Raw genomic sequence first — 25603 nt, forward strand, 5'->3', positions numbered from 1 at the left:
TCTTTTGCAGGATTCAGCAAGAGTTGAGTAGAATGTGTGCCATTAGGAGAGAGTGTTGTAAGCAACGTAGTCAATGCCCCAGGCTAAGGCTGAAGTCTCAGTTTTGACAGATTTAGAAAAGCCTGGACACATTTTATTATTTAGAACTGCAGTTTTGAAACCAATGCTTGTGCCCGGAATTCAAGGTTGCTCAACTCTTCGCATTGCTCAACTCTTCGCAGTCCAATTACATTATCCACTAGTAGGAGAGCAATCTCATTCTATAATTTTGCCCAAAAAATGTGTCTACATATGGTGTGCTTCACTGTCTGTAGCAAGGTTAGAATGGGCATGAGAAGGTCTTGAATGTTAGCAAGTGGTGCCCTTGTGAAGGTTTGAAGAAAACGACCCAGGCACTATGATAACCGGTGTAATGTGACTGAGTGCACATCAAGCACTTCTTGAAACCTGCACCTTGAATCGCCAAACTGTTGCAATGACATCTAAAAAAAGAAACAATTTAAGGACTCAACAGGAGGATAATCTAATTTTAGTACTGGTATGTAAAGCAGTGCATTAGTTGTTCCAAGTCCTCTCACAGGTACCAAAGTGTCTCAAGTGATATAAATGTAAATGAAGTGACAGATCTTTTTTTTTAGAAAAACGCACAAGAGATTTGCAGGAGTGTCAGAGGAGAGAAAAGCACAGAAAGGAGAACAGCCGAGTCAGCAAACACTGTAGGACAAAGAAAGGCAAGATCATAATGAAAGCAATAATGGAGGGGTCAAAAGGCACAGAAGACATTCTTATGTAACATAAAAAGGCAACACCATCTAAACAAATATTTTCATCTTGAGGGGTGAAGGCAGTTTGGCTTCAGAAGGTAGAAAGCATTCCACGGTGTAGGATAATTCAAGAACAGCAGGAGAGAGATAGAATAACTGAGGCTAGAGTATGAAATTGTGGATAGAGACTAGTGTTGGCAAGTGCACTGTATAGACAGCCTTACTCGGGTGCAACACTTCCTAAAATAAGCACACAGAGAGATTATGTTGTAGCTCTGTGCAACCGTTTTGTAATATGCCCTTTTCACTTTTTTTGTTTTTAAACAAATTAGGTATTCCTGCAATTTGCAAGGTTTTTAGAATAAAGAGCACATACTTTGAATTCCTTGCTGAGCCTCATATCTTAAGAAATGGATTTCTCCTGTGTGCTTCCTATGGAGTACAGGTATCTACCAGACTTTGAATGCCACGCTCAGAGCTAGTTCTAGAGGTGCAGGTAACCTGGCAGCAAGGTGTAGAGGTCAGAAATGCCTTTGCTTCATATGAAGGCGATTCAAATGTAATGGAAAACAAAGTGTGTGTTCCTGTTATAGAGGAATTTCCATTCAACTACATTTGTGAAACATATTATCCTCTTAAACATACAGACATATAATCCTCTTAAACATACAGGCATTGTTTTCAAACATGGTCACCAGCAGCCCCATCAAGTATGGGTTTTAATGAAATCATAAGATCTACGCAAACCTAAGAACCATAGGATTAAGTCAAAGATTGCGATACAAAGGAGTGTGCACCCTGTAGATGCAGAACAAAATCTATTCCAGGAAGTGTAGTCACACAAAGAAGCAGATTAGGGTTCCCACTCCGAGAGAGCAAGTCTGGAAACGGCTTATGATCTGTGATGAGTAACTCGCAAACGGGACCACTGGCAGTGCACAACAGGGGAAGGTGAGGAACATAATTTTATGTAACAGATTCTAGCAGTGCCTAATGGGGTGGCTGATAATCAAAGCATTGTTGACTTCCCTGGTCATCGTCAAATTCTTGCTCAGTATCGTAAGTAATACTGGCAATGCTATCCACCATCTGCAGCCTGGAATGAAAGGCCCAAGATCCATTTTACTCACGACTCTTGGTGATTTTCAGTAGGATTTTTGTTAATTCTATGTATTTCATTATTAAAATCCTGTTATTGAAACAGTTCAATTCCAATTTTCTCCTTCTGCCACTATTTACATTTTCGATAAGAAAATACGAGTTTTTTTGCTATAAAGTTTTCTCTGTCTTTTAAGATGCCAGTTGGCTTGTCATCCTGACTTGCTCACTTGCTTTTGCACATGTCAGAGATGCAGGTCATTCTCTGGCCTGCCAGCACCAGTGAACATGACAAAGGTTCTAAATATTGAGTGAAGCGTGACAGCTATCACTCGCACAGTTTCTTGGGGACAGCAATATGTCAAATCTTTCACCAAAAGACCAGTGCTTAAAAAAAAAAAAGGAATCTAAAAAGATGAAACCGAAGGCTGACAGTGCAGACTGGAATCCTGAAGGGAAGGGATCCTCGCACTGACCCAGAGCCCTTAAAGGGCGCCTCTTCTTCCCACGCGGTCGCCCATCCTTGGCTGCGGACGGCGTGCTTCGTCTACTGCAGACCCCCTGGTTCCTGATCTTCACTCAGCCACACGTGTGACAGCAAGCGTGGAGCGTATCAGAAGAGAAGCGCTTGCTGCCCCTCAGTCGCTGTCTGAGCCCACTACGGCAGAGCCCTTCCGTTTCCGCTTGGTAGGTTTCGGTTTTGCATCCTCTTCATCCTGAAAAAAGACACCTGAGGTTAGTGGATCTCAGAGTAGGGTAAAGTTTCACTGTAATCAAACATCCTGAATACTAGGAGAACTAAAGCAATGAAGATAAACGATGAGCGTAAATCTCTTTAGCCCAAATTGCCAGGGAACTGAAAAGCCCTAGTCTGTATTTTGGAATTTAGGTTTCTGATCGCATTGCTACTAGTGCATTAAAGCACAGGTAAAACGGACACTTAGTTTTGCCTGATAATAACCCAGGGTTAAACTGTTTTCTAAATTAAACTTATTACTTGATCGTACAAACACTCAAGTCTGATTGCAATCCAACCCTGCAACTTAATAATATGAGAATGCACATAGTTTGGCCAATTCTAAGGCTCCAACCAGCAGTCCTTGTCATAAATTTATCATCAACCACCTAACATTGCTAAAAGACCTCTTTCCAGACGAACCAAACTCCTTCAAGTTTAGAATTAGAAACTACCCACTACTCTAATGTTCACCAATTTAACAAAGCAACAACTCGACTACTAGTAAATGTAGAATACATCTTTGCTCGCAAACTGAGACTGAAAGTAACTGCTACAAATTTACATTTAGAAAGGCACACTAATCTTTATTGCACCTTAATGCAGATTAAAAGTAATCTTGTTCATGGACTCACCATGGTACACACGGTTTATCCAAATGTAGCCACAGACATTAATTGTTCAGCTTTGTTTTGGGCAACACATTTGGACTACCTCTACAATACGTGCATCAGAAGCCTGTACAAAATAGCCAATGTTCCTCATTCCAGTCCAGTACACAAATCAGTAATTCCTAAAATTCTAGGACCAGGAACCTACACGACACAGCGAGTGCCGCTTAAGCTCATCCAACAGATTCTCGAGTGTCTTCGATATCTTTAAACCAGGCAACACAGACAGTGTTCCGTTCATATTAACAGTAACTGCTGCAATTCTTGAAGCAGGAATTGCAACTGTTTGGTGGTAGTGAAACCGTCCTCCACCAAACCGCAATTTATCAAAAGTGCGCCTAAATTAACAAATCTCAAGTTCTAAACAAGTTTAGTATTTTAACTTGATAATTATATTATGCACATGGGTACAGAACCAGGTAAACTGTTGTCTCTTTTTTTGATGTACTGCCCCAAATAAATCTTGATATGCAAGCTAGAGGATTGCTTATCTCACTCAGACGTACAGAAGCACTGCTGGAGACCGATTCATCGTCATTATTTGTAGGCTGTGTAGCATTTTTCCGACTTCGAGGGCTGGTCATAGGACCTTTTCTCCGATTTTTTGGCGGTTTTGTTGAGTCTTCATACTCTTCTGCTAAAGAGAATAAGTCACTGAATCTACAAAAAGAAAGAACACCAGATATAATTAACCCATCACAATGGCGAACACAAAATATTCACATTTTAAGATAGTGCAATCTAGATACATGGAAGCAAGAAAACATATCATTAGAACATTGGAACACTGAGCACCGCTGGGCTTCTAATGGCTGGTAGAAGCCAACAGCATCAACATTCCAACGTTGCCTTTGTTCAAAGCTGTTGTTGTGAACAAAAGGCCAAACGGAGCCTGAGAGGATTTAAACCCCCTCGGGCTGCGTGAGGCCTTTGTTTTACTATTTAGAACATTCTGCCCTCTAGGGGCAGAATGTTTTAGTAGCCTTATAGCCCTATGTAGCGGACTATATCGGAGGGTAAAAGGCCGCTGCCTTGTTAAAGGGCCCTCGCGTTCGGCTCCGTCCTTTAACGCTGCAGCGGGCCTTTAATGGCCGGTATAGCCCGCAACGGTGGGCTAAAAGACTATAGTGTTGTGTTTCTTCCGAACAAGTCAAGTAGTCCTAGATTCCGATCATATAACACCTTTTCGTTTCCGAGGGCACCATGGGAAGAACAAAGAAAAAGAGGAAAGTAATTCCTTTCTATAGTATCTATATATTAGTTCCTACAGATTCCTTATAAGAATCATTATGCAAGCAACCGAAGGAGAAGGCTTAAGCATCCAAACAGTAATGTTAAGCAAAATAATGTAGAGAGATTCAGGTCACTGCTGCACAGATTGGACGGAACACCTTGCAAAAGAGCAGAGGTAGGTGCTTTCCCTCTCACTGAATGAGAAAGTAGGCCTTAGGAGCTCAAAATTGTGTAGATTGTTGTGGCCCTAAATCTTTCACTTGTAAATACTGATGACACAATATTTAGCAGGACGCACCCTCTACGTTTTTTGGCCATCCTCAAAATTGACCTCACCAGCACCATGCCACTAAACTGCACTGATCACACATTAATTCTGTTCTCAATCTCACATGCTCACACTGCGTGGCAAACAGGTGTTAGGTCACACCGCCTGGCTAAAATTAGAAATAGAAGATTGGGATCCCCTCTTGTATAGTAAGTAGATTGGACCATGGTAATGCCCTCTACTTTGGTATTTCGGACAATCTTTTTTTCCCGCCTGCAGGAGATTCAAAATATGACTGCTAAACTTATATGCAACCATGAGAGTTTCAGCTTGGCTTCTGCTTATTCATCTAAGGGCTAAATTTAAATTTCTGTGCCATGCACATGGGGCCCTTCACAACACAGGTCCTGTAATCCTCCGATCTTTATTGGAGTTTTATACCCCACAAGAAGTCTGAGATGCGTCACTCTTGCCCTTGCTAAACCTAAACGATTGAAAAAAGCAAGAGCTGGGTGTTGTTTTTTTGCCCATCTAGCAGCAGCACTCTGGAATTTACTGCCTCTAGATCTCTGCTGCACTATTGACTATCTTGGATTCAGAAATAAGCTTGAAACCTTCCTTTTTCCAAAATGCTGATCATTGTATTTCTGCCTTTCACAGTACGTCTGCCTATGTGACATGGCTTACCACAGTGCTGTGATATCCCCTTGGGCACGAGAGTCGCGCTTTACAAAAACCAATAAATAAATAAATAAACTAAACTAAATGGTTCAGCCCCTGGGCTTGCCCCTTAGACCGTGAATACAGGACTCTGAAGGATTACATGGTCTATTGACTGCCTAATTCCTGCCAAAGGAAATCGAAGTAAGCCATCAACCCCTGATACTCCAATGCACTTCATTCAGCTAAGCAGATGTACAAGAGACTAGAAAGATTTTGAGGGACAAATAGAACCCAAGAAGCTAGCCAATTTCATCAAACTCAACTTTGCGCTGCCAAAAAATGGTCCAAAATAAGCAAAGCTATTTTCATAATCGAATTACCTACCAATGCAAAAAACAAACAAAAAAATCCTACAAGAAACGCTTTTGAAATGTATAAAAGCTTGGCTCACCTACAAGCAGCAATAAATCACACAATGCCATCACAAGAGCTGTGCAGTAACATACCAAACATTTTCCAGAATGTAAGTTATTGCATAATTTGGGACAGGTAAAAGGTCAAAATCATCGACAACAAATTTGAACAAAGTAACCAACGCCATTATCCCGGTGCTTACTCCTCCCTTCAATTAGGGATTGAACTTCTTTCATGGAAAGACCTGCTACTCCCCTCCTGAAAAAAACCTTCTCTGGATAGTAGGATGATGTCTATCTACTGCCCCATCTCTCCGCTTCCCCTCTTTGGCAAAACCATCAACATAGCAGTTTAAAAAAAAAAAAGAGTGGCTTCCCGGAGGAAAACCCATTTCTCCATGCAGCCCAGTCCAGGTACGGTACAGAATGACCAAGCTCCTTACATTTGGTAATCCTCCTTCTGGTAGAGACTATCTAATCACAAATATCTCCCCTATTGAATTTTCCCCAGCCGTACGATTTGATCTGAAAACTTTTCAGCAGTACCTCAGCACACCTGTAGGTGGTGCCACACCGACGCGGCTTCGGTAACGACATGCGGGACCTATATTGGTGCTACACCCATATGCTGACATCAGTTGCTTTCGAGACTGTCCACGCTCTGAGACGCAGAGGCCCAAAAGCAAATTGTGTGACCAGTGTGCAGATTCCTAGACTTGGGATCTTATCAATGGATAGATGCCAACCACAGAACAGGGAGGGAGCGAGGGTCCATGAGGAATCTGTGACTATATAGTCTCTACCAGAAACATCATTACCGTAGGTAAGTAACTTGTTATTCTGATAGATACCTCTAGCTATAGATTCCTCAGCTTCTGAACATATACCAAAGAAGTACCTAGATGGAGACAGTCTGTGGATATATTTTAACCAGTAAGTTCTGCAGGACCAAGCGGGCAAAATGCCAATCTCAGTGAACTGGACTATCCATACAATAGTGCTTCATGAACCTATGGAAGGCTGCCCTCAAAGCCGCATGGCTAATATCTAGAACAGGAACACCACGGGCTAGCAGCTTCGGCCCTACAAAATCCTTCCAGAGGCTGCTTTCAAGCCAATACGTAGATCTTAATGCATAGCACAATGCAGCTGGAGATGGTTCTCTTCTGTACAGCCTTGCCTTTCTTTTCTTTTCTCCAGAGAACCCCACGAAGAGCTAATCGTCCACTTAGTATTCTTTGGTACAATCTATATAGAAGCTGAGTGCTCTTTTGAGGTCCAAGCAGTGGAGTCTCTCCTCCTCTTACGAGGTGGAGCATAGAACGCTAGCACAGTGAAATGTTGTCCGACGTAGAACAGCGTCACAACCTTAGACAAAAAGGATGCCCATGTCCACAAAACAGGTTTTTGTCTGGGAAGAAGGCGGTGTACAGCGGATGGACACAAAGAGCTTGAAGCTCACTCACACTCCAAGTCAATGTTATGGCAATGGGCAACACGGTCTTAAGGGTGAGAAGTACAAGGAACAGCTGTTGAGCGGCTCAAAGTAAGTGCACATCAGAAATGTGAAGACCACTTTCAGGAGGCTTAGCTGCCAAGATGACATCAGCCACGTTAGAAGGAAAGTCGAAGATGTTCAGCTGTTGCCAGACAATCTCCAAGCATGAAGGGGGAGATTGTGAAAGCCCAGGCACAAAATCATGCTCTGCTGGTGTGCAGCAGATGCGCAAACCCAGGAATTCCAGATACTATACTCTCCAAGCACAATCCAAGACAACTAGGATGACTTGGGCCTGGTTTGACCTGATCCTCTTGAGAACTCAGAAGTGGCATCGGTGGAAATGCATACAGGAGTTGAGAGTGTCACTCTAGGTGCAAAATGTCCGAGCAAGAGACACCTTGCTAACTCCAAAGTGCTGACATTGCACATTATCGTTGGTGGCAAACTGATCAAGCCAAGGTTCTCCCCATGTGCGGAAGAGAACTTTTGCCACCTCGGGGTGTAACTGCCACTCATGATCCACTAGGTGCCAACATCGGAGCTCGTCCACCTTGGCTTTCAACAATTCTGTCAGGAAAATTCTTTGGTGCGGAGAGCTATTTTCAGAGCTGCAAGGCCTTCTGGCACAGGGTCTGGGACACACCCCAACACCCTACTTGTTGATCTACCACATGGTGGTGATCTTGTCCGTGAGCGCCTATACCAGCCTCCCTTGATGGACGGAACGAAGGCTTTCAATGCCAAACGGATGACCCTCCGCTCCAGAAGGCAGATATGGAGCCAGGACTTCTGATCTGCACATCTCCCAGATGGCCACCTAAAGCCAGAAGCGATGCATCGGTAACCACTGTCAGCCCTGGGTGGGGAAGGAAGAGGAATCTGCCGCTGATGCAATTACGGTCAAGCAGCCACCACTGGAGATATTTTACAGTCTCCTCTGAAACTGAATGTATTCTGAGAGGCCCCCTTGATGTTGGGCCCACTGAGTCTTCACACCCCACTGCATTGCCTGCATATGCCACCTGGTGTGCTGGACCATTAGGATGCAAGAGGCCATCAGTCCTAGCACCTCAGAGTACTTCTTGCTGAAATATATGGAAATAGCCACCCTTCAGGTCTAACGCCACAATCCAGTCTCCAGGGTCGAGGGCAGCTAAGATCTGGGCAAGTGTGAGCATGTTGAATTTTCCCTTCTGGAGGAAGACGTTGAGAGAACGCAGGTCTAAAATGGGATGAATGTCTCCTTTCTACTGCAAAATGGGCATGGTCCTCAATCAGTTGTGTGTGCCATGGGGGGGGGGGGGGGGGGGGGGAGGAGTGAAAAGGAAGAGTTCAGCATATTCCTTCTGAACAACTTGCAGGACCCACCGGTCCAATGCTATAACCTGCTAACCTGCCAAAGATCGTCAGATCTCGTCTCCCACCAGGTGGCTGTGCTCCACTATGGGCATGCCAAAGGAGTTTGGGAGGTAGGACTGCTGGGGGATAGTGGATTGGGCAGTCTATTGACTGTGGGCGCCACAACTGGGAACTGCTGAGCACCTTGATGAGGTTGGATTGCCCGATGGAATGGGGACACCTCTGCCGAAAAGGCACGAAAAGAACAATAGATCTGATGCGGTTGGCAAGGCGGAGCAGATAAGCCCAGGGAGCGTGCCGTGGGCTTACTTTCCTTGACGCGCACAAGAGCAGAATCTGGTTTCTGCAAATACATTGAGTTACGTCAAAAGGCATGTCCATGAAGAACGACTGGACATCACCTGAAAAATCAGTTGATCGCAGACAAGCGTGGCAGCAAATGGCGACACTAAAGCCAATGACCAATCCAATGGATTTGGTGGTTTCCAAGCCACAACGAATTATGAACTTGGCCATGAACCGGCCATCCTGTATAGCCTGGGAAGTACAGCAGGGAGGTCTTCAGGAACACCTGGGAGGACTTGAGCCACTGAATCTCAAAGGGTGTGCGAATAGCATCCCAAGAGGCAGCTAGCATACTCTGCTCTAAGAGCCAAGCTGATGGACGAGAAGACTCTCTTTCCAAATGTCTCCAATTGTTTTGATTCTGGGTCTTGGCTATGCAGAGTTTACCTTACAGTCTTGTATGGTCTTCGGTTTCATCAGCGGGCAATCACTGCAGTTCTTAGAGTCGTGACTTGACCCTAGGCGAATCTGATGAAGATGTATCAGACGTTTGTTTGCTACAGTCCTTGCAAGGCATAAAACCTATTGTTTTGGGAGGTGGCATTTCCCATGCACACTGAAAAGTGAAATATTTTGAAGAAGTAAGGGTCTCAGAGATGAGAGGTAGCTCTGAACCCTTGCTGGGTGGCACGTAAAGAAATGAACCAATGTCCCCACACCGAAGAGGCACCTATATAAACTCCATACATCATTTCTGGAGCGGTATGGCATCAGTGTGGAGCTGCACGGCATCACTCATCGGTGCTCAGAGGTACTGCTAGACAGTCTGACGCCTGGGAAATATTCAAAGGGTGAGGACTCTGCGGCTAGAAATCTCTATCACAAATTACTAAGCAGGCTCATAAAAGTCATACGGGAGACAAAGGACAAACCAGTGAGCGCTAAAAGCAGAGGATGTGGCGTTGTGGTCAGAGCTGCCGACTTTGAAACTGGGAAAACCTGGTTAGAGTCTTAATGTTGGCTCAACATCCTGTGAGTCTAGTCAAATCACAATCTCCCAGTGCCTAAAGAACAAAAAAGAAAGTCGACCTTGTGTAATGTAACTGGTGCTCATATAAAGTGCTCCAAAGCCCTGGGGCAGAGTGTACAGGTAAGTAACTTTCATTACTGAATTTTGATTAATACAGAACAGAAAAGCAGGATCATCCTAAGTCACATGTGGTGGGTAAGTCAGGTGTACACTAATTCTTATATCATAGTGGAAAGGAATGCTCAACACCAATTACATTTTAAGCATCTCTTCTGGTACAAACATGAAGACAGTGTAGTGAAGATATCAGGGAACCAATTCTGTGCAGTAGAATGTTAAAAATGAACTTCCAAGAACTCATATGATAAAAAACAGGAGTAGCATCTATGTTCTAATCAGAGACAGTTTCATGTTTTCCATATGGATCCTTCTGGTTCCTTGTTAACCAGCGACACAGCAAGGATACAACCACCCATATGTAATGTGGATCTTTTAGATATTACAAAGAAAGAATATAAAGCACTGTAGAAAATCATCTTGGATTTTACCTCATTTTAGGCCTTAAATAAATACTTTTTGGCTCTTTTGTCCCAAAGGTGTGGACAAGTGCCTTATGGTGGACACAATATCTTCAATGTAGGCTAAGGATAAGATCTTAAAGATTTAGCATTCTAACAAGCAGCAGAATATTCAGGCGTCTATGGAGCTTGCATCTTACCAGCTTTTCCACTGTTCTCCAGGCAAAGAGAACACATAGATCAAAGTGTCTGATACATTAGAGAGAACCCTTAAATAAAGGAAGAACTGTACAGAGAAAGGTCCTCTCTGTTTGTATTTTATGTTCTGATTGAACCAGGTCTGGAAAAACACACTCCGTTTTCCGGCTAACATAGCGCCTTGTCCATTACACAAAACTAATTTGTTCGAAAATGAAAATAAACATTTTCTAAGCAGTTACCATCTGCAACAACTGCTAACTGAAAAAAGTAGTAAATACAGTGCTCCCCACGTAATACTAATTCAGCAAGTTATTCCTAAGCATATTTTAGGATTAGATCTCTAGCTCTGCCATGCTATTTAGAACCTGTTCCTTCACCACTGAAAGGCAATGTATGAGCACTGCTCCTTCTAGAGTAAAACCATGCCTTCCCTCAAGGTGAACTAGACATCCGCAGCGCAGGTGTTATGGAACTAAACAGGAAAACGCAATGACTGGAAAGGAAATAAAAATGTTAACATATGTTATCAAGGCAGGGGACCCTGTCGAAACGCGTCATAGCCTATAATGAAAAATTAAACATTGAAGGAAATTGACCTTTGGATTCCTGTGTCGTTCTTCTGGCTGAGCGATCGTCGAATACCGGAAGTGGTTGTGGATTTGGAGCCGCTGTGCTGAGTGCAGCTGATACGACACGCCTCCGATTTGGAGCCTCCACTGGATACTTGGCGTTTGTGGCTTTAGGTGCTGTGCACATCGTGGAGGCCCCCCCCCCCCCCAGAGAATAAAGACAAGCTGCAAGACTTACACTTTCTGGATCGGGAGTGCCGCCACTATCGGAACGTCAGAGGACGCTGGAAGCAGGTAGGCGCCCGTAAAGGCAAGTGACAGGCAGCTGTGTGATAAGTCATTGGGGGAAGAGTGTCTGCAGATGCGGAGTGCATCCGAACGGGACAAATCCAAAGCAACGTGGAAATTAAACTAATTTGCATGAAAGGCTGGTGCCTGGCAACAGAAACGTTGCGAGGCACTTGGAGCGATGCCAGTTAAAGAGACAGATCTATCTTAATATAAAGTGAAACTACAACCACGCGGAAATGAAAAACTGGGTCAAACTCCGCGAAGAAGCTGCAGGATCGGTCTTCGATGAGGAAAGACCAAGCACGAGTGGCGTGATTTAAAATCAACTAAGAGATAGTGGCACTCAATGTGACAACATTCAAACACTAATGCGCAAATTGGAACAGCTGAGGCGTCTGGAAATTTCCAAATGGTGGGAAATCCGATCTTTAGATAAATATCTTGAGGTTGGTGGAGTAACCAGTGGTTTAAGAATACTAATCGCCCCTACCTTCGAGAACCTTGATCATGAGATGCTCCAAGAGTGGGCCAATAACAACGCGGAATCTTCAAATAACATGGTGAGATATTAGTTAAATACGCTAAGAACGACAGAGAAAGAATATTGGATGAGATCAAAAGTCTCCAACTTGAACGTAATAATTTGACAACCCCGGAATTGATAAGTAAATTTGAGAAAGAACTGGAAGGGGAATTATGTAAATATGAAAAATCAATAAAAGAATGAAAGGCGATAAAATTCACTAGGGATCGCTTGGACTACCAGAGGGGGCAAATATTTACTTTTGCCAAGAGTTTTGATTCTCTATGCAGGCAGAAAATGTCCAATCCAACAGAACCAGCCAATAAAAATAATAAAGAAATTAGGAAAACAACAGATACAAGCTCAGAGTGGAGCTCAGAAGTGGAGACCGATCTTGAAGAAGGCGCTAGAGCAATGGCAAACACTGAGAAACCCTCAACAGTAGTGGAAGAATTGCGTTTTTTTAGGCCTAGACAGAAAAATCAACGCCAGACACGGCCCGCCGAGAAGAGAAAGAGGCCGGGGTCACAGAGGAATAGACAAAGGAGAAGGCATGGAGCTGAGATCAGGAAGCAGAACAAAGAGCAACAAATGGAGAAACTAAGCATGACTTCCACATCCATTACTGTAATTAATCTAACAGACCTATATCTATCTGAATCAGAAATGAACATTTTATCTTTGGGACTGTCATTTTGTAGAAGAACTAATTTTAATTATGCCGAGACCCGGATTGACTTCTTTAACTTTGTAAGAAAATTGAAATAAAAAAAATTCTTCAGTAATCAACATAGTAAGAAAAACAAAGAGATGGAAAATCAAAAAAAAGAAAGCAATCTAGTAGTAGATGACTTGAATCTTCTCAAGGACCTGGAGGACCTTGAGAGAACTAATGAGGGTCTGGGTGCAGAATCATCATGCAAAGACAATACAGGCAGAATGGTGCTGAACATCTATGGAATAAGCAAAACTGATTTTAAGAAAAGATCTACCTTTATACCACCTTTACCCAAAGATTCGATTGATCTTCTTTCATATAGAGTAATGCAATATCTAAAAGAAATTGCCAAGGAATCCAGCAAAGAATTTTAACAAAGATACCAAAGAAAAAGAAAGGAATTATGAAAAAATCCTGAATAAAATCAAAGCAAGACCTGACATAGTAGTAAGACAATCAGACAAGGGGGGCAATGTCGTCCTTTGGTCGTTGAGTAAATATAATGCTGAGGCAAAAAAACAGTTGAATGATGCAGAATGTTACCAGCAAGTTCCACACAGCAACCTCTTGGAGGTACAAACTAAATTCTTCAAAGAACTAGCAAGGTAGAGAGGCATGGGGTTGATAACGGAGTCAGAATATCTATACTTAAAAGTCAACAATCCAATAACCCCTATACTCTATTTAATACCGAAAGTACACAAAGACATAGCATTCCCACCAGGAAGGCCCATAATTTCGGCTATTGGAAGCTTGTTCGAAACTACCTCCAGATTCTTAGACTATTTTTTGCAAGATTTTGTCAAGTCCCAGCCATGGTACATTCAGGACACGGGGGAATTCATAAGGAAATTACAGAATGTGCAATAGGAAGAAGGATACCTACTGATAACTCTTGATGTAGCGTCATTGTACACGAGTATTGCACATGTTGATGGTTTAAGGGCACTAAGACATTTCTTGGGAAGCAGACCGCTGAACATATACCAACATTCTGAAATGTTATTGCATATGACCAAATTATGTCTTGAGAATAATTGCTCTCTTTTGGTACAGACACTTACAGACAGCCATGGGCACCTGCTTTGCCCCCCAGCTATGTGAATCGTCACATGGGCTGGTGGGAGGAGCAGGTGCTCAGGGCAAACTTTAAGATTGAATGGAAAGAAAACATTAAGGTCTGGTATAGATATAGAGAAGGGCTCAATTGACAGGGCAGATAGTTTTAGAACTGCTATTAATGACAATGTACTCAATCTGTTTTTTACAAAAACAATAAGTGACAACAGTATACACTTTTTAGATCTGGAAGTCTTCATCAGAAATGGTATTCTACATACACAAACTTTTAGAAAATCCACAGCAGGGAACTCCATATTGCATTCAGACAGCTTCCACCCGAAGAAATTAAAACTAAGTATCCCTTATGCAGAACAACTTTGTATGAAAAGAAATTGTAGTGATGTGAGCTCACTAATCTCAGTGCAAACAGATCTGACAGTGAGATTTAGGGAGAGGGGTTACAGTAAGGAAGTACTAAGTCAAGCGTTAGAGAAAGTGGACAAACAATCCCGACAACAAATCCTCTTTGAGAAGAAAGATAAGAAACACACGGAGGAGGTATCTAAACAAGACATCAGAATGATAACCAGGTACAGTGTCTATCATGCAAGGGTGAGAGCCTGCATGAATAGGCACTGGCACCTGGTTAAAGCGGATTCCCCGAAATAGTCTAGTTTCTCGCAAACCCTTAGTCTCATACAGAAGAGCCAGATCTATGAGGCAGGAACTGGTAGACAGCAGCCCAGAGATAATGGAGAGTGGAAGCTGGCTTAAGTCCAATCCGGGCTTTAATAAATGTCTGAAATGCAAAGCCTGCAAGCACGGAATAAATAAAAAAAGAAGTGCAGTTGCCCTTCATGCAGAAGCCGTAGAGGATTCCCCGTTTTTTCAACTGCAAAAGTGACTTCGTGGTGTACGTGCTGCAATGCACGTGCCCACTAATCTATGTGGGCAGTACAATACATATGGCCATTAGAATTTTACAGCATCTAAGGGTCATCAAAAATAAAGATCAGTCCTACCCTGTGGCTCGACACATCAATGACGTTCATAAGGGTAGAGTGGAGGATTTGACATATTATGTAGTTGACTCAGTACCAAAAAAAAGATGATTTGGGAATCAAGAAGCCAACTTAAGAAAACTAGAGTCCCGATAAATACTTTTGACTGCAAAACTCCGCATGGGTTGACTTCTGTAGAAGAAATGTATGTGCATTTAACAAAATTAATACAAATTTGCAGTACATGAGTTGAATTCTGCAATCTTGTAAATAGTTTCTAGTGAAATAGCTACTTAGCTTATACTATTGTAAGAAGAAATAAATCAGGATGTGGTCTGTGTATTTTATGGCTGTTTTTAGATTTGCATATTTTTAGACAACATTTTGTATTTACAGTATAAATAACATATCTTAGCATGGATGCAAGATTTGAAGTGAAAATTCCTAGGGATATAAGGGATAGGAACGAATACTGGCTTTTGCTCCTGTTAAGGAATTTTCAATACGCAGACTCTGGCCAATACAAACTGTTATTCTGAAGGAGTCAATGAGGGAATAACTGTTATACTAAAAGCACTTGCACATTAACTACATGAGAAAGTACCTATTGGGCAATTTGCACGAACATCTATGAGTTATTAATTCATAAACTGTAATGCTGTTATCGATTAGGACACTATCCAATATTGCATTTGCACTTTATCTTTCCAAATACCTGAAAAAGTATATATTGCGCACAAATACCTATGAGTAATCAATTTATGGACATTTTAATGCTGCTACCATTTTGGACATTATTTTATATTGCATTTGCACTTTATTTCTTTAAGTAATGCACAATGCGGAGATTGCATTATTATTTATCCATTTTGAGGAATCGGACAAATGTTGCTATTAATGAGGATATTGTTGCACTAAGGCACTAGCACTTTATATACAAATGATTCACTCAAAGCAATAATACTTCAATTTCCCCCTATAACCTAGAATGGTGGAGTTTGTTGCCCAAAAATCTGGCGTAAAAATAAGTACACCCGTTATCATGTAGGATTACTCCCGCCACAAGACCATAGAAACCATAAGGAGCAAACAGTTAGTGATTAGCACTTTATATTGAAATGCATATAATGGATAAAGCATGCGTACTATTGTCTTAAGGGTCTCGAAATTAATGACAATCACTACATGGAAGCAGAAAGTCTGTGGATCTAAAGCACTTGCACTTTTCATCAATAGTAAGTCTGTACTATTGATGCCAATATGGAAACTGACAATGAGCAATCTGAGCCAGTTTAACGCACTAAGCAGAAACTTTTCAGACAAATACAAACATCCCACAAATACTATTGAATTACTGTGGTACAATAACGTTTGTGGAAAGATCTACACATTTTCAGTAAACTAATGAAAATAAACATACAAAACCAAATAAAAAGAGGAAAACCAGGTGTAATCAAGGCAGGGGACCCTGTCTAAACGCGTCATAGCCTATAATGAAAAATTAAACATTGAAGGAAATTGACCTTAGGATTGCCGTGTCGTTCTTCTGGCTGAGCGATCACCGAATACCTGAAGTGGTTGTGGATATATATATATATATATATTCAGAGATGCTCTCCGTTAAATAGCAGATATTTCTCTGTGAGATACATTTTTCCAGAATTTTGTACAGAGGCCTTTAAAACCTCGTTAAGAATTGATAAAGATCCAATGATTAGTGACGGATGCGGTGTCCCATTTACAAATGTCTAATTACCAATTTCCATCCATCCATATTCTCCACTGCATCCTGATTTCCGTAATACAGCTTTCACCGGGCATACCTGTTCTATGTACACCTCCTGGTGCTCAAAAAGATTCCCATGGGTAGCATGTGGTCAGATGGAACAAGGAATATCCTTCTCACTGATAGTACAGTTGGTGTAAGTTATGCAGTATTTGCGTGAAATGGGAAAGGAGAGCGGCCCAAAAACAGTGGTGCACAGAGTACCAGTATATCCTACCGTTACACACACACACACACACGTAGTGAAAGTGAGCATTACCCCGCATATAGTGAAAATATGCACTAAAGGCAAAAAGAGAGTTAGATGGCTTTCTAAATTATCCACAATGGAACTTGCAACGCCAGTTGAATTCACACACATTTATATCAAAGCTCCAAGTTTGCAAAGGATAGGAAGCACTGCACTCAGCTTGCCTCAATTAGGCTACTGCAGCAACTGAATGTCACAATGCATACTAATATGTCAACTGCAGTGCTTCCTGTCTAAGCCTAATACGAAGGACAACAAAATTCTTACTGTGCACAGGGCATAGTCTGCACTTAGGTTCCTAAACAGCGATCACTTACTTCATTTTGTGAGCCTCATCACAGCTGGCTTGGACGTGCTGCAGAGCCTGCAAGATTGGGGTCTGGTTGAAAACTGCAAGGAAAAAACAAGGAGATTTCACAACAAATCCACAAAAATCATATTTCACTAAAGGGGCAGCTCTATAGACAATTCAAAGAGCTTTTTAAAGAGGACAGTGCTACCAAGGAAAATGGAAGGGTGTAATTTGTCTTGGTTTTCCTCAACGCAGTGACAGAGAAGGATGAATTTAACCCGACACTAAAAAGTTACTTATCTCAAATACGAGTTCTCTATCAGCAAGGGAGGAGAGGTGCAGTGTAAGCAATGCTGGCTTTGGTGAGGTATCCAACCTGCTAGACTTTTGAAGGTCAAGATAAAAACCAGCATCTCTGTAGTGGTCCAACAACAAGTTGTCAGCCTCACTGTTGTCCTCTGTGCAAAGATAACGTTAGAGAATAGTGTCAGAGAATGGTACTGTTGTTCTGGGATTGCTTCCTAGACTGCGACCGCATCATAAAGAAGACAATCGTTTCTCACCTGCTGAGTTTCATACGCAGGAAAGATGTTTCGTCTAATCTTTCCCCCTTCTGAAGAGAAGACACAGAGGCTGTGAATGGGAGCAGAAAGGCTCATTCTGGTGGGCTTAAACCCTGGCATCTCTTTCCTTAATCACGTTTGTCAAGTTGCTGCCATAGTGTCCCAGGCAATAAATGGATGCTGGACATTTGTTATCATTGTCACAGGAACAGCTTGAACCACTCAATTATAGGAGACAAATGGTCTCTGCAATCATGAGGGGAAAAAATGACAAAACTCCTCACAACATGGCTTAAGAAAGGAGAAAGAAATTGTTCTGAAATAATGGAGGGAGCTCTGGGTCTTTGTTGGGAGTAGAAAAGGGAATGTCATCAGGGCGCAAGGTGGCACCTTGTATGGCTCCATGGTAGCCATGGTCGGCCGGTGCCACTCTGGCTCCACTTGGCGCTCCTTGGGTGCCACTGCAAAGACAAGTTTCCAGATACAGGGCGGTGTCAGGGAGTTTAGAGATAGGAATCTATGGGAAGGGGGTCCACCAGGGAAATTGTCTTCACATTTAAAAGAAACATGATTTTAAAAACTCAATATTTAAAAGTCTATGGGCTCCTAATTACAAATAGGGAAAGAATTGACTGTGTACATTGCTGAGCATTCAGGACAGCTCCAGTATTAATATAAAGAGCACTGTTAACATTCTCTTTGGGGGAAAAGTGATGCCTATAGGCTGCATTTTTAAAGGGAAATTACATTTATTTATTTAAATTAATTTTATTATTATTTTGCACAGTAATTAACAATTCATTACAGTTCTATCTGAGGAAACATAATACCATATTTTAACAAACAGCGTTTCATTTGGCAGCAGAGAGAGGAAATAAGTAAATAAAGCCGAGAGCCCACAATGAATATGAGATAAACATTTTTGTAGCGGAAAAAAAAAAAAAAAATATATATATATATATATATATATATATATATGAATTGGCAGCATATGGGCTCCATTCCATTGGAACAATCAGAAATCTATTTTTAACCTAGGACTCCCGCCAACTATATAGAGGTGCTCAGATACGTCTACCAAGAGATTTCCCTTTCTTGCCTTTTTTCTCATATATTCCCTTCTCAAGATTAAATACAGAGAGAAGCCGGGCCAGCCATAAATTAAATGTAGGGGCAGCTGGGTCTAGCCAGGCTGAAGCAACACAGATTTGTAAAGCTGACATAGCAATAAAGAGAAAGCGGAGAGACATGGTATGTCCCTGGGTGTTATCGACCCCCAGCAGAATTAAAGATGAAGTTAACTTAGCCCGAAGACTCGAGAAAGGTCAAAATTGCATTTTTTAGCATATCTAATCGGGGCAGGTTGAAAACATATGATCTAAATCAGCCCGTAGGGAATCGCAGAGTGGACACGTGATTCCCACACCTTCCCAGAGCTTGTACTATATCTATTCATATCCCAATATGAGGTAATCCATCCCTTCATACGAGAGACATATTCAGGATCTATTAAAAGCCCTCTTTCAAAGGTCCATATCCGCTCGCTACGCAGACAGCCAGAGAAAGTAAGAGTAAGGGCCAAGGGGTTATGGTCAGAGATTACCCTAGGATACTTTTCTATCCCTGCCCGACGTGCAAGTGAATGAGAAATAAAAAAATAATCAAGTCTAAAAACTGCCTTATGTGGAGCAGAAAAAAACGTACTCCCTGGATCATTTGGTTTTACATGATTACATAAATCGATAAGGCCATGGTTGCTAACCATATTAGTCAGTGCCTTGAAGACCCTTTTTTTTTGCCCGGAATAGATATATCCCCCCCACCCCATAGCCCCCCCAGTCCATTAATATTAAAATCACCACAAACTATTAAAAGTGTAGGCCAATTTGCTAGTTCGATGTCTAAGTACTCCAAGACTTCTGGTTCATCAGCGGTCGAGCCATACAATGAGCATACAGTAAAGACTTCTCTGGCGAACGCACATTCTATTATTGCCCAGCGGCCCCATTTATCTGATAATTTCCTTTTAACAATAATATCACTCCGTCGGGTTAGAATAGTTACTCCTCTTATCCGGGTGCCTTGCTTTATAGCAACCAGTAACCTAAATCCGAGCTGTTTGAGAACTCCGCCCGCGTACCTTCTATGTGAGTCTCCTGTATACATAAGATATCAGCACTCATAGTTTTCAATAAGATTGCCGCCCTTTGTCGTTTAGCTTGGTCGTTGAGCCCACAAATATTGATAGCTATAACTCTAAGCTTTAATGATCCCATAATACAGTTTAAGATCCCTTTCCTTCATCATGATCTTACTGTTTATCTTTTCTCTTAACACCGTCTTAATCTCCTCTTCTCTTCTGTAAATAATCTGTCTGAAATATCTCAAATCTTTGAGGTTTTGTTCCCACTTACATTGTGCTTTACTGTGCCATGTTTTACCCACCCCAATGCCCCAACCACCCCCCTGTGTCAACCCACCCAGCACCCCCACTTGAACCCCCCCACTACCCAAACAGGAAAATAGGTGTGACAAGACCTATATGTGGCGGCCGATCTCCCAGCCTGAGCCGTCCCCCCGCCCCCTTATGTGTAATAAAGCAGAAAAAAACGAATCCATTTTGAGACCCTATACCCACAAAACATAAAGAAAGCACAGGAATACATCGTGCGGCAAATTAAAGGCTAATCTAAAGGTTAATCTGCTCTGCCCTTTGAATATCACTCATACCGTCTAACTTATTTTTGGCATTTTCAACTATTCATAAAAAATATCACGTATCAACGCTCCTCCCTTTCTCTTTTGCCAGTTTCAAATCTGTCAAGAAATCTTGGGCCTTGACTTCAGAAAAAAACATATATACACGACCATTAGCAATAACCTTAAGCCGAGCGGGGAAAAGCAGATACGCTTCACAGTCCTGGCCCTGAAATGCGGTTATCATTTGGCGAAGTCTCCATCGGCGCTCCACAGTGGCATGGCAAAAATCTGGGCTGGCAAAAAAAATGTGCCCATCGAAAGTCCTCTTAGCGTCTGGTTTGGCCTTATCTATTATGGCTTGGCGGAGCAGGAAATTTCCAACATATATCAAAATTGCTCTGGGGCGCTCTTCTTGCCCGGCTGGATAGTTTCGTTTCCGGGTAATTGGGAAGCGGTGAGCCCGCTGAACCTCCATCTCCCAGTTCCACTGGGCGAGCACCGGGAGTGCGCCTTTTAGTAGGGAGATAAAGGACATTATGTTCCCCCTTCTGCATTTTCCGCGATTCCCAATAATCGAACGTTGTTTCTTCTTTGACGATTTTCAAAATCCTCAAGCTTCCAGCACACATCCATTGCCTGCTTTTCCTGCTGCCCCTTGGACTCTTGTAATTTATCAACTGCTTCCTCCACAGCCACTGTCCTGTCCCTCCACTTGAGTGACCCTTTCGGCCATTTCGGTGCAAAATGCATTTGCCTTGCGTATTGAAGCCTGTAATTTCTTTGTTGCTTGCAGCGCCCGCCTACTTTCAATTCTGGCCTCATCCTGTATTTGTTTTAGAGTAGAATATATTAGATCCAGAGAAGGGGGGGCAGCGGGAGCCGGGGGTGCAGCTGAGCCATCCTCTGCTACAGACACCATACTTGTGGCGGAATAGTCCCACTCCAGATTTCTCACTGTGGTTAAAGTATTTTTAATAGGGCTTATTTTAGTTCTAGTTCTTCGCTTTAATTAGGCTGATTTATTAAAGTGGCCTTTCTGTACTGTAAGTAATTCCCCAGAGTCCATACCGCTGGAAATGCTTGATTTGTTGGAAACTAGTGAATCCGGATCAGAATCGTCATTAAGCGAGTAAAATGTATCCCCCTCGGGGGAGCCAAGCGATATTGTAGCCAGGGGTCGGAGCATTTTGATGGAGTCACTATCAGAAGCATTAGTAGCGTCGCCCATTATACTAGCAAGCCCTCCTTGAATGTCAGCAGTGTCAGTATTATTCTTACTATTATTGTGGCATATTCCTGACGGCACTGCTCTGCTCATCTCCTGGAGCCCCACATGGATCCCATATGATTCCACCAAATCGGTTGAGCCACCATTATTACTTTTAAGTACAGGGATCATAGTTTCAAATATGTTGCTTTCCTTCCTACAAGGGCCAGAATCTACCTGTAGGCTTTCATTTTGTTGATCCAAGCCGCGTTCCTGCTGCTGTTCCGGTCCAGATGATGCTTCCAGCCCTGTAGCCAGGTTTAGCTGAGCTGACACAGGCAGGACGGTGTCCGCAGCTCCTGCTGGAATCAAGTCGTTGGAGGTTTCTTTAATATTTTTGGCAAAGGCAGGTGGGGCACTGGGTGATGAAAATGCCTTGGTGACTGTCGATTGCCTCAGAGCGCCGGTTGCTGCAGTCCGCGATCGAGCCCCTCCGGTAGCACCAACATCTTTAAAACCGCCATCCGTTCTTCCCATCCGACCTCCACGCCGTCCCGAAACCAAACCAGCGTGCACCGTCGTTTTAAGATTGGGGGCCACTCCAGAGTCGGCCATGACATTAGAGGAGTCCTTTGGCCCCCCTTTGATTGCCTTATGTCCTTTGTCGGGTCTCGGAGCCATGACCCGGCGCAAGTGATGAGAGAGCTCCCGCGGCCCGTCAGTGTAACAGCGGGTGCTCCGGAGCAGGCACCGTAGAGCTGCGACGATCAATCTGTCACGCAGCGGGATCCCGAAGTTCAGCAGCCGTATGACACGCCATGAGGTGAGTACACAGATCTCTTCATTTCAGTGGGGTGGGGAAGGGCAGCAGCGGCACGGCGCGAGGTCAGTCGGCCATCTTGCCCCACGTCAGTCGGTGCTAATTGGCCTTAAAGGGAAATTTAAAATGGCAAATCGAACAAGTTTATTTCACAGCTCTAAATTTAAAATCTAAATTCCATCAATAAAAACAAGCATTGGCATAGCCAATAGGTCTCGCCTTTGGGACCTTATAAGTGTTTAGCCATGCAACAGTTGCATAACTAAATACTTATAAGGTCCCAAAAGCGAGACCTATTGGCTATGCCAAGCGGCCGCAAAAGTGATCGCGATCAAACATCAAAGCGGCCGCAAAAGTGAAAGTAATCACGGTAAAGCGCGGCGCGCACGCCCGCGCACTTGCACTGTAGCTCTAGACTGGCCTGGTAGCACTTTTTGGAGCCCTCTCAATAAGTCTCGCCAGACCAGCGCATGCGCTGGGTCAGGCGAGACCTAAAAACCAAAGGACTGCCTACAACAGGCATAGTTGGGTCTTGCCTATAACCAGTTTTTAGATGTCCGTTTGAGAAAGACCTCTTGTGCACTGTTAGACCTGTCAGCCCTTTGGCAGTTCCCTCCTCATTTTATTATTTTTGTCCCTGGTCCCCTTCTCATCTTTTTCTGTCTACTAAACTTTTTGGGGTGCTGATGTAGAGGTTCTGGGCGCCTTTTCCTCCTCACATGAGGAAAAGGCGCAAGGTGCTCCACTGAGGTAGATAGAGGAGGAAGGTAGGATTCACAAAATGGTGGCTCCAACTGTCACCTCAGCACCCGGGCCATGACTGCCATGGGAGCTTCCAGAACCTTCTGGACCCCTCTGGCAAGTCCAGCCCAAGGTGATAAATAGAGGTGGCAGGAGGGCGGCCATTTTAGAATCAAGCTGGGCTGTGGTGTAGTCAGGAGTGAGGCACCTGAGTGGTGAGGTGATTGCGCGGGATGGGGAGAGGACAGACCCTAGGGTCTGCGCGAACCCCCTACTCAGCTGACATCACCCTCTATCATTTGACCAATCCCTGAACCCAGCCATCGACCCTGGGAGGCATTGTGTTCTGGTTAAGGATCCCTAGCGTAACCGGGAGGCCTGAAGAGGGATTCCGTGCGGGAAGTGCCTTTGGGACTGCCTAGACCTCCCTGGATGTCGTTTGGGAATCCAAAACTCCCCCCAGTGGCGTCAGCGACAGCGCCCCATTGTGGACTTTAGGGCAGGGAGTTGTGCTACATACTCCCCGGGCTAGTGGTTCTGCCCATCTGATCTGCTGTGAGCCAAGCCCCTTACTCTCTGTCTGCCCGCACTGGCCGATCTAAGTTCCTCACCTTTGTGGATTCGAGGCGCGGGCCTATCTGCTAGACCCCGGTGGAGTCCTGAGGGATCAGTGAAGGCTGGTGGGGTGCTGGGACTCTCTGGTGGGGCTTGCATCCATCGCGCGCGTCAGCTGTGTGGAGAGCTGTCATCGCGCCGATCAATTGCCTGGAGAAGCGGCGGCCAGGAAGCTGACTCGTAACTGGCTGTGAAGCTGTCACCCGGGTCACGTGAGCCGAGCCAACAGAGAAGTGCCGCCCCTCCCAATAGCCGTGAGAGTTAGCCGCACCCCCCACGAGTTGCGCAGCGGTGAAAGAGTCTGACAGAGTCAGGGCCGCGCCCCCGCAAGTCGCGCTGCAGTCGGCAGTGGCGGGAGCGCTTGTCGAGAGTGAGAAGCCAGGAAGCGTCGAGGGAAGGCCCGTGGCAACAGAGGACATCCGCTCTATGAGTGAGCGCCGGGTGAGGTATTTCAGCGGGGAGGGGCCTAGAGAGACGCCCTCTAACCATATGACAGGATTTCTCCATCGGAGGGTGTAAGAACGACCACCCGGGAACTGGTACCTCCTGTGCAGGATTGTGCCCTACTACGCGCAGGTCGGTCAGCGCGATTACAGTAAGCAGGGTATCCCAGGGGGGGGTTCAGTTCCTGGGGAACACCAGCACTCGGCACGAAGAAAGTGACTGGATCTGACTATTGGGGGATACAGTCCTGTGGCTCAGTGTGGGGAGGGAAAGTCTCTCAGCCAGTGATAATTGGGGATTGTAACCCATGCTCATGGAACTGTTGTGGGTTGATTAATAAGAAAGAAGGCGGGGATAGGGTTGGCAGAATAAGAGCCCCGGGGTACAGCTGTGAGGGAAACCCTCGGATCGAATATTTTGAGGGGACTAAATTCTCTTTTGAAAGGCAATTCGAAGTACGCCATGGAGAAATGTGACTAGGTCTCCCTATCCGGGGTGGGAGAAGCTAAAAGTGCGATTCCAAGACTACTGTATGAAATGTATTGTTTGGAGTGAATTGTCATTTTCTCTGCAAGTACAAGGTACATTGTTGTCATGTGAAATTGAGGATTCTTGTAGAGTAAGACAAGTTTATCTAGTACCGTAACGTACAGGTTTGACCTTAGGCAAAAGAGAGAGGTTCTAATGCAAATGAAATGAACTGGTTCCAATTGTAATGTCAAAGTGAAAACTGAATCTTGATCAGAAAAGAAATGTTATAAAGTTACAGTAATTCTTTTACAAAAAGTCGGTGTAGTGTTCTTTTTGAGTGATGTGGCGCAGGATTGCGAGCTGAGTGGGATGCAGGCCTGAAAAGCCAAATGGAGTGATGAGCCAAGTGACCTGAGCCAAGCTACCCCCTTAGACGTAGGTCTAACATGCACCATTCCAAAAACGTAGTCGGTTTGGAGCCAGCCTGCTTCTTACCACTAGATGGATTTCTTGTCACCCTCATTTGCTTGGTTCTTACTGAACAGCTTTCCTTCTTATGTCTGTCCCTCCCCTGGAGAAAAGCTTCTTTCTTTTAATTGTCCGATTTGTATCCTTCCACTGCTACATTCATGGAAACACTTTATATTGCTTTAAACAGTCCATAATAGAGCAAGGTGCTTCCTGCTCTCCCCTCGGTATGCTGCTCCCTACCCTCACATTTTCACTCCTTGTTGTTTCTCCTCATCACCAACAGCTTCCCCACTACTTCACTTATCCGACTCCTTTTGCTTGCCGCACCACCCTCCACAT

General features: G+C 43.8%; 1 protein-coding gene across 1 annotated transcript in view; it reads right to left on the minus strand.

Annotated features, from left to right (window-relative positions):
- Positions 1–1456: 1456 nt before the first annotated feature.
- The window catches only part of INTS3 (integrator complex subunit 3), a 590139-nt gene continuing 565992 nt past the window's right edge, over positions 1457–25603 (minus strand). Inside the window, exons 28-30 of the mRNA XM_085639326.1 lie at positions 17258–17330; positions 3776–3929; positions 1457–2578 (exon numbers count right to left, since the gene is read on the minus strand). Of these exons, the coding sequence (XP_085495452.1) occupies positions 2501–2578; positions 3776–3929; positions 17258–17330 (305 nt within the window). The 3' untranslated portion in view covers positions 1457–2500. The remainder of the gene's footprint in view (positions 2579–3775; positions 3930–17257; positions 17331–25603) is intronic.

Source organism: Triturus cristatus, chromosome 12, assembly GCF_964204655.1.
Source record: "Triturus cristatus chromosome 12, aTriCri1.1, whole genome shotgun sequence".
NCBI classification, from domain to species: Eukaryota; Metazoa; Chordata; class Amphibia; order Caudata; family Salamandridae; genus Triturus; species Triturus cristatus.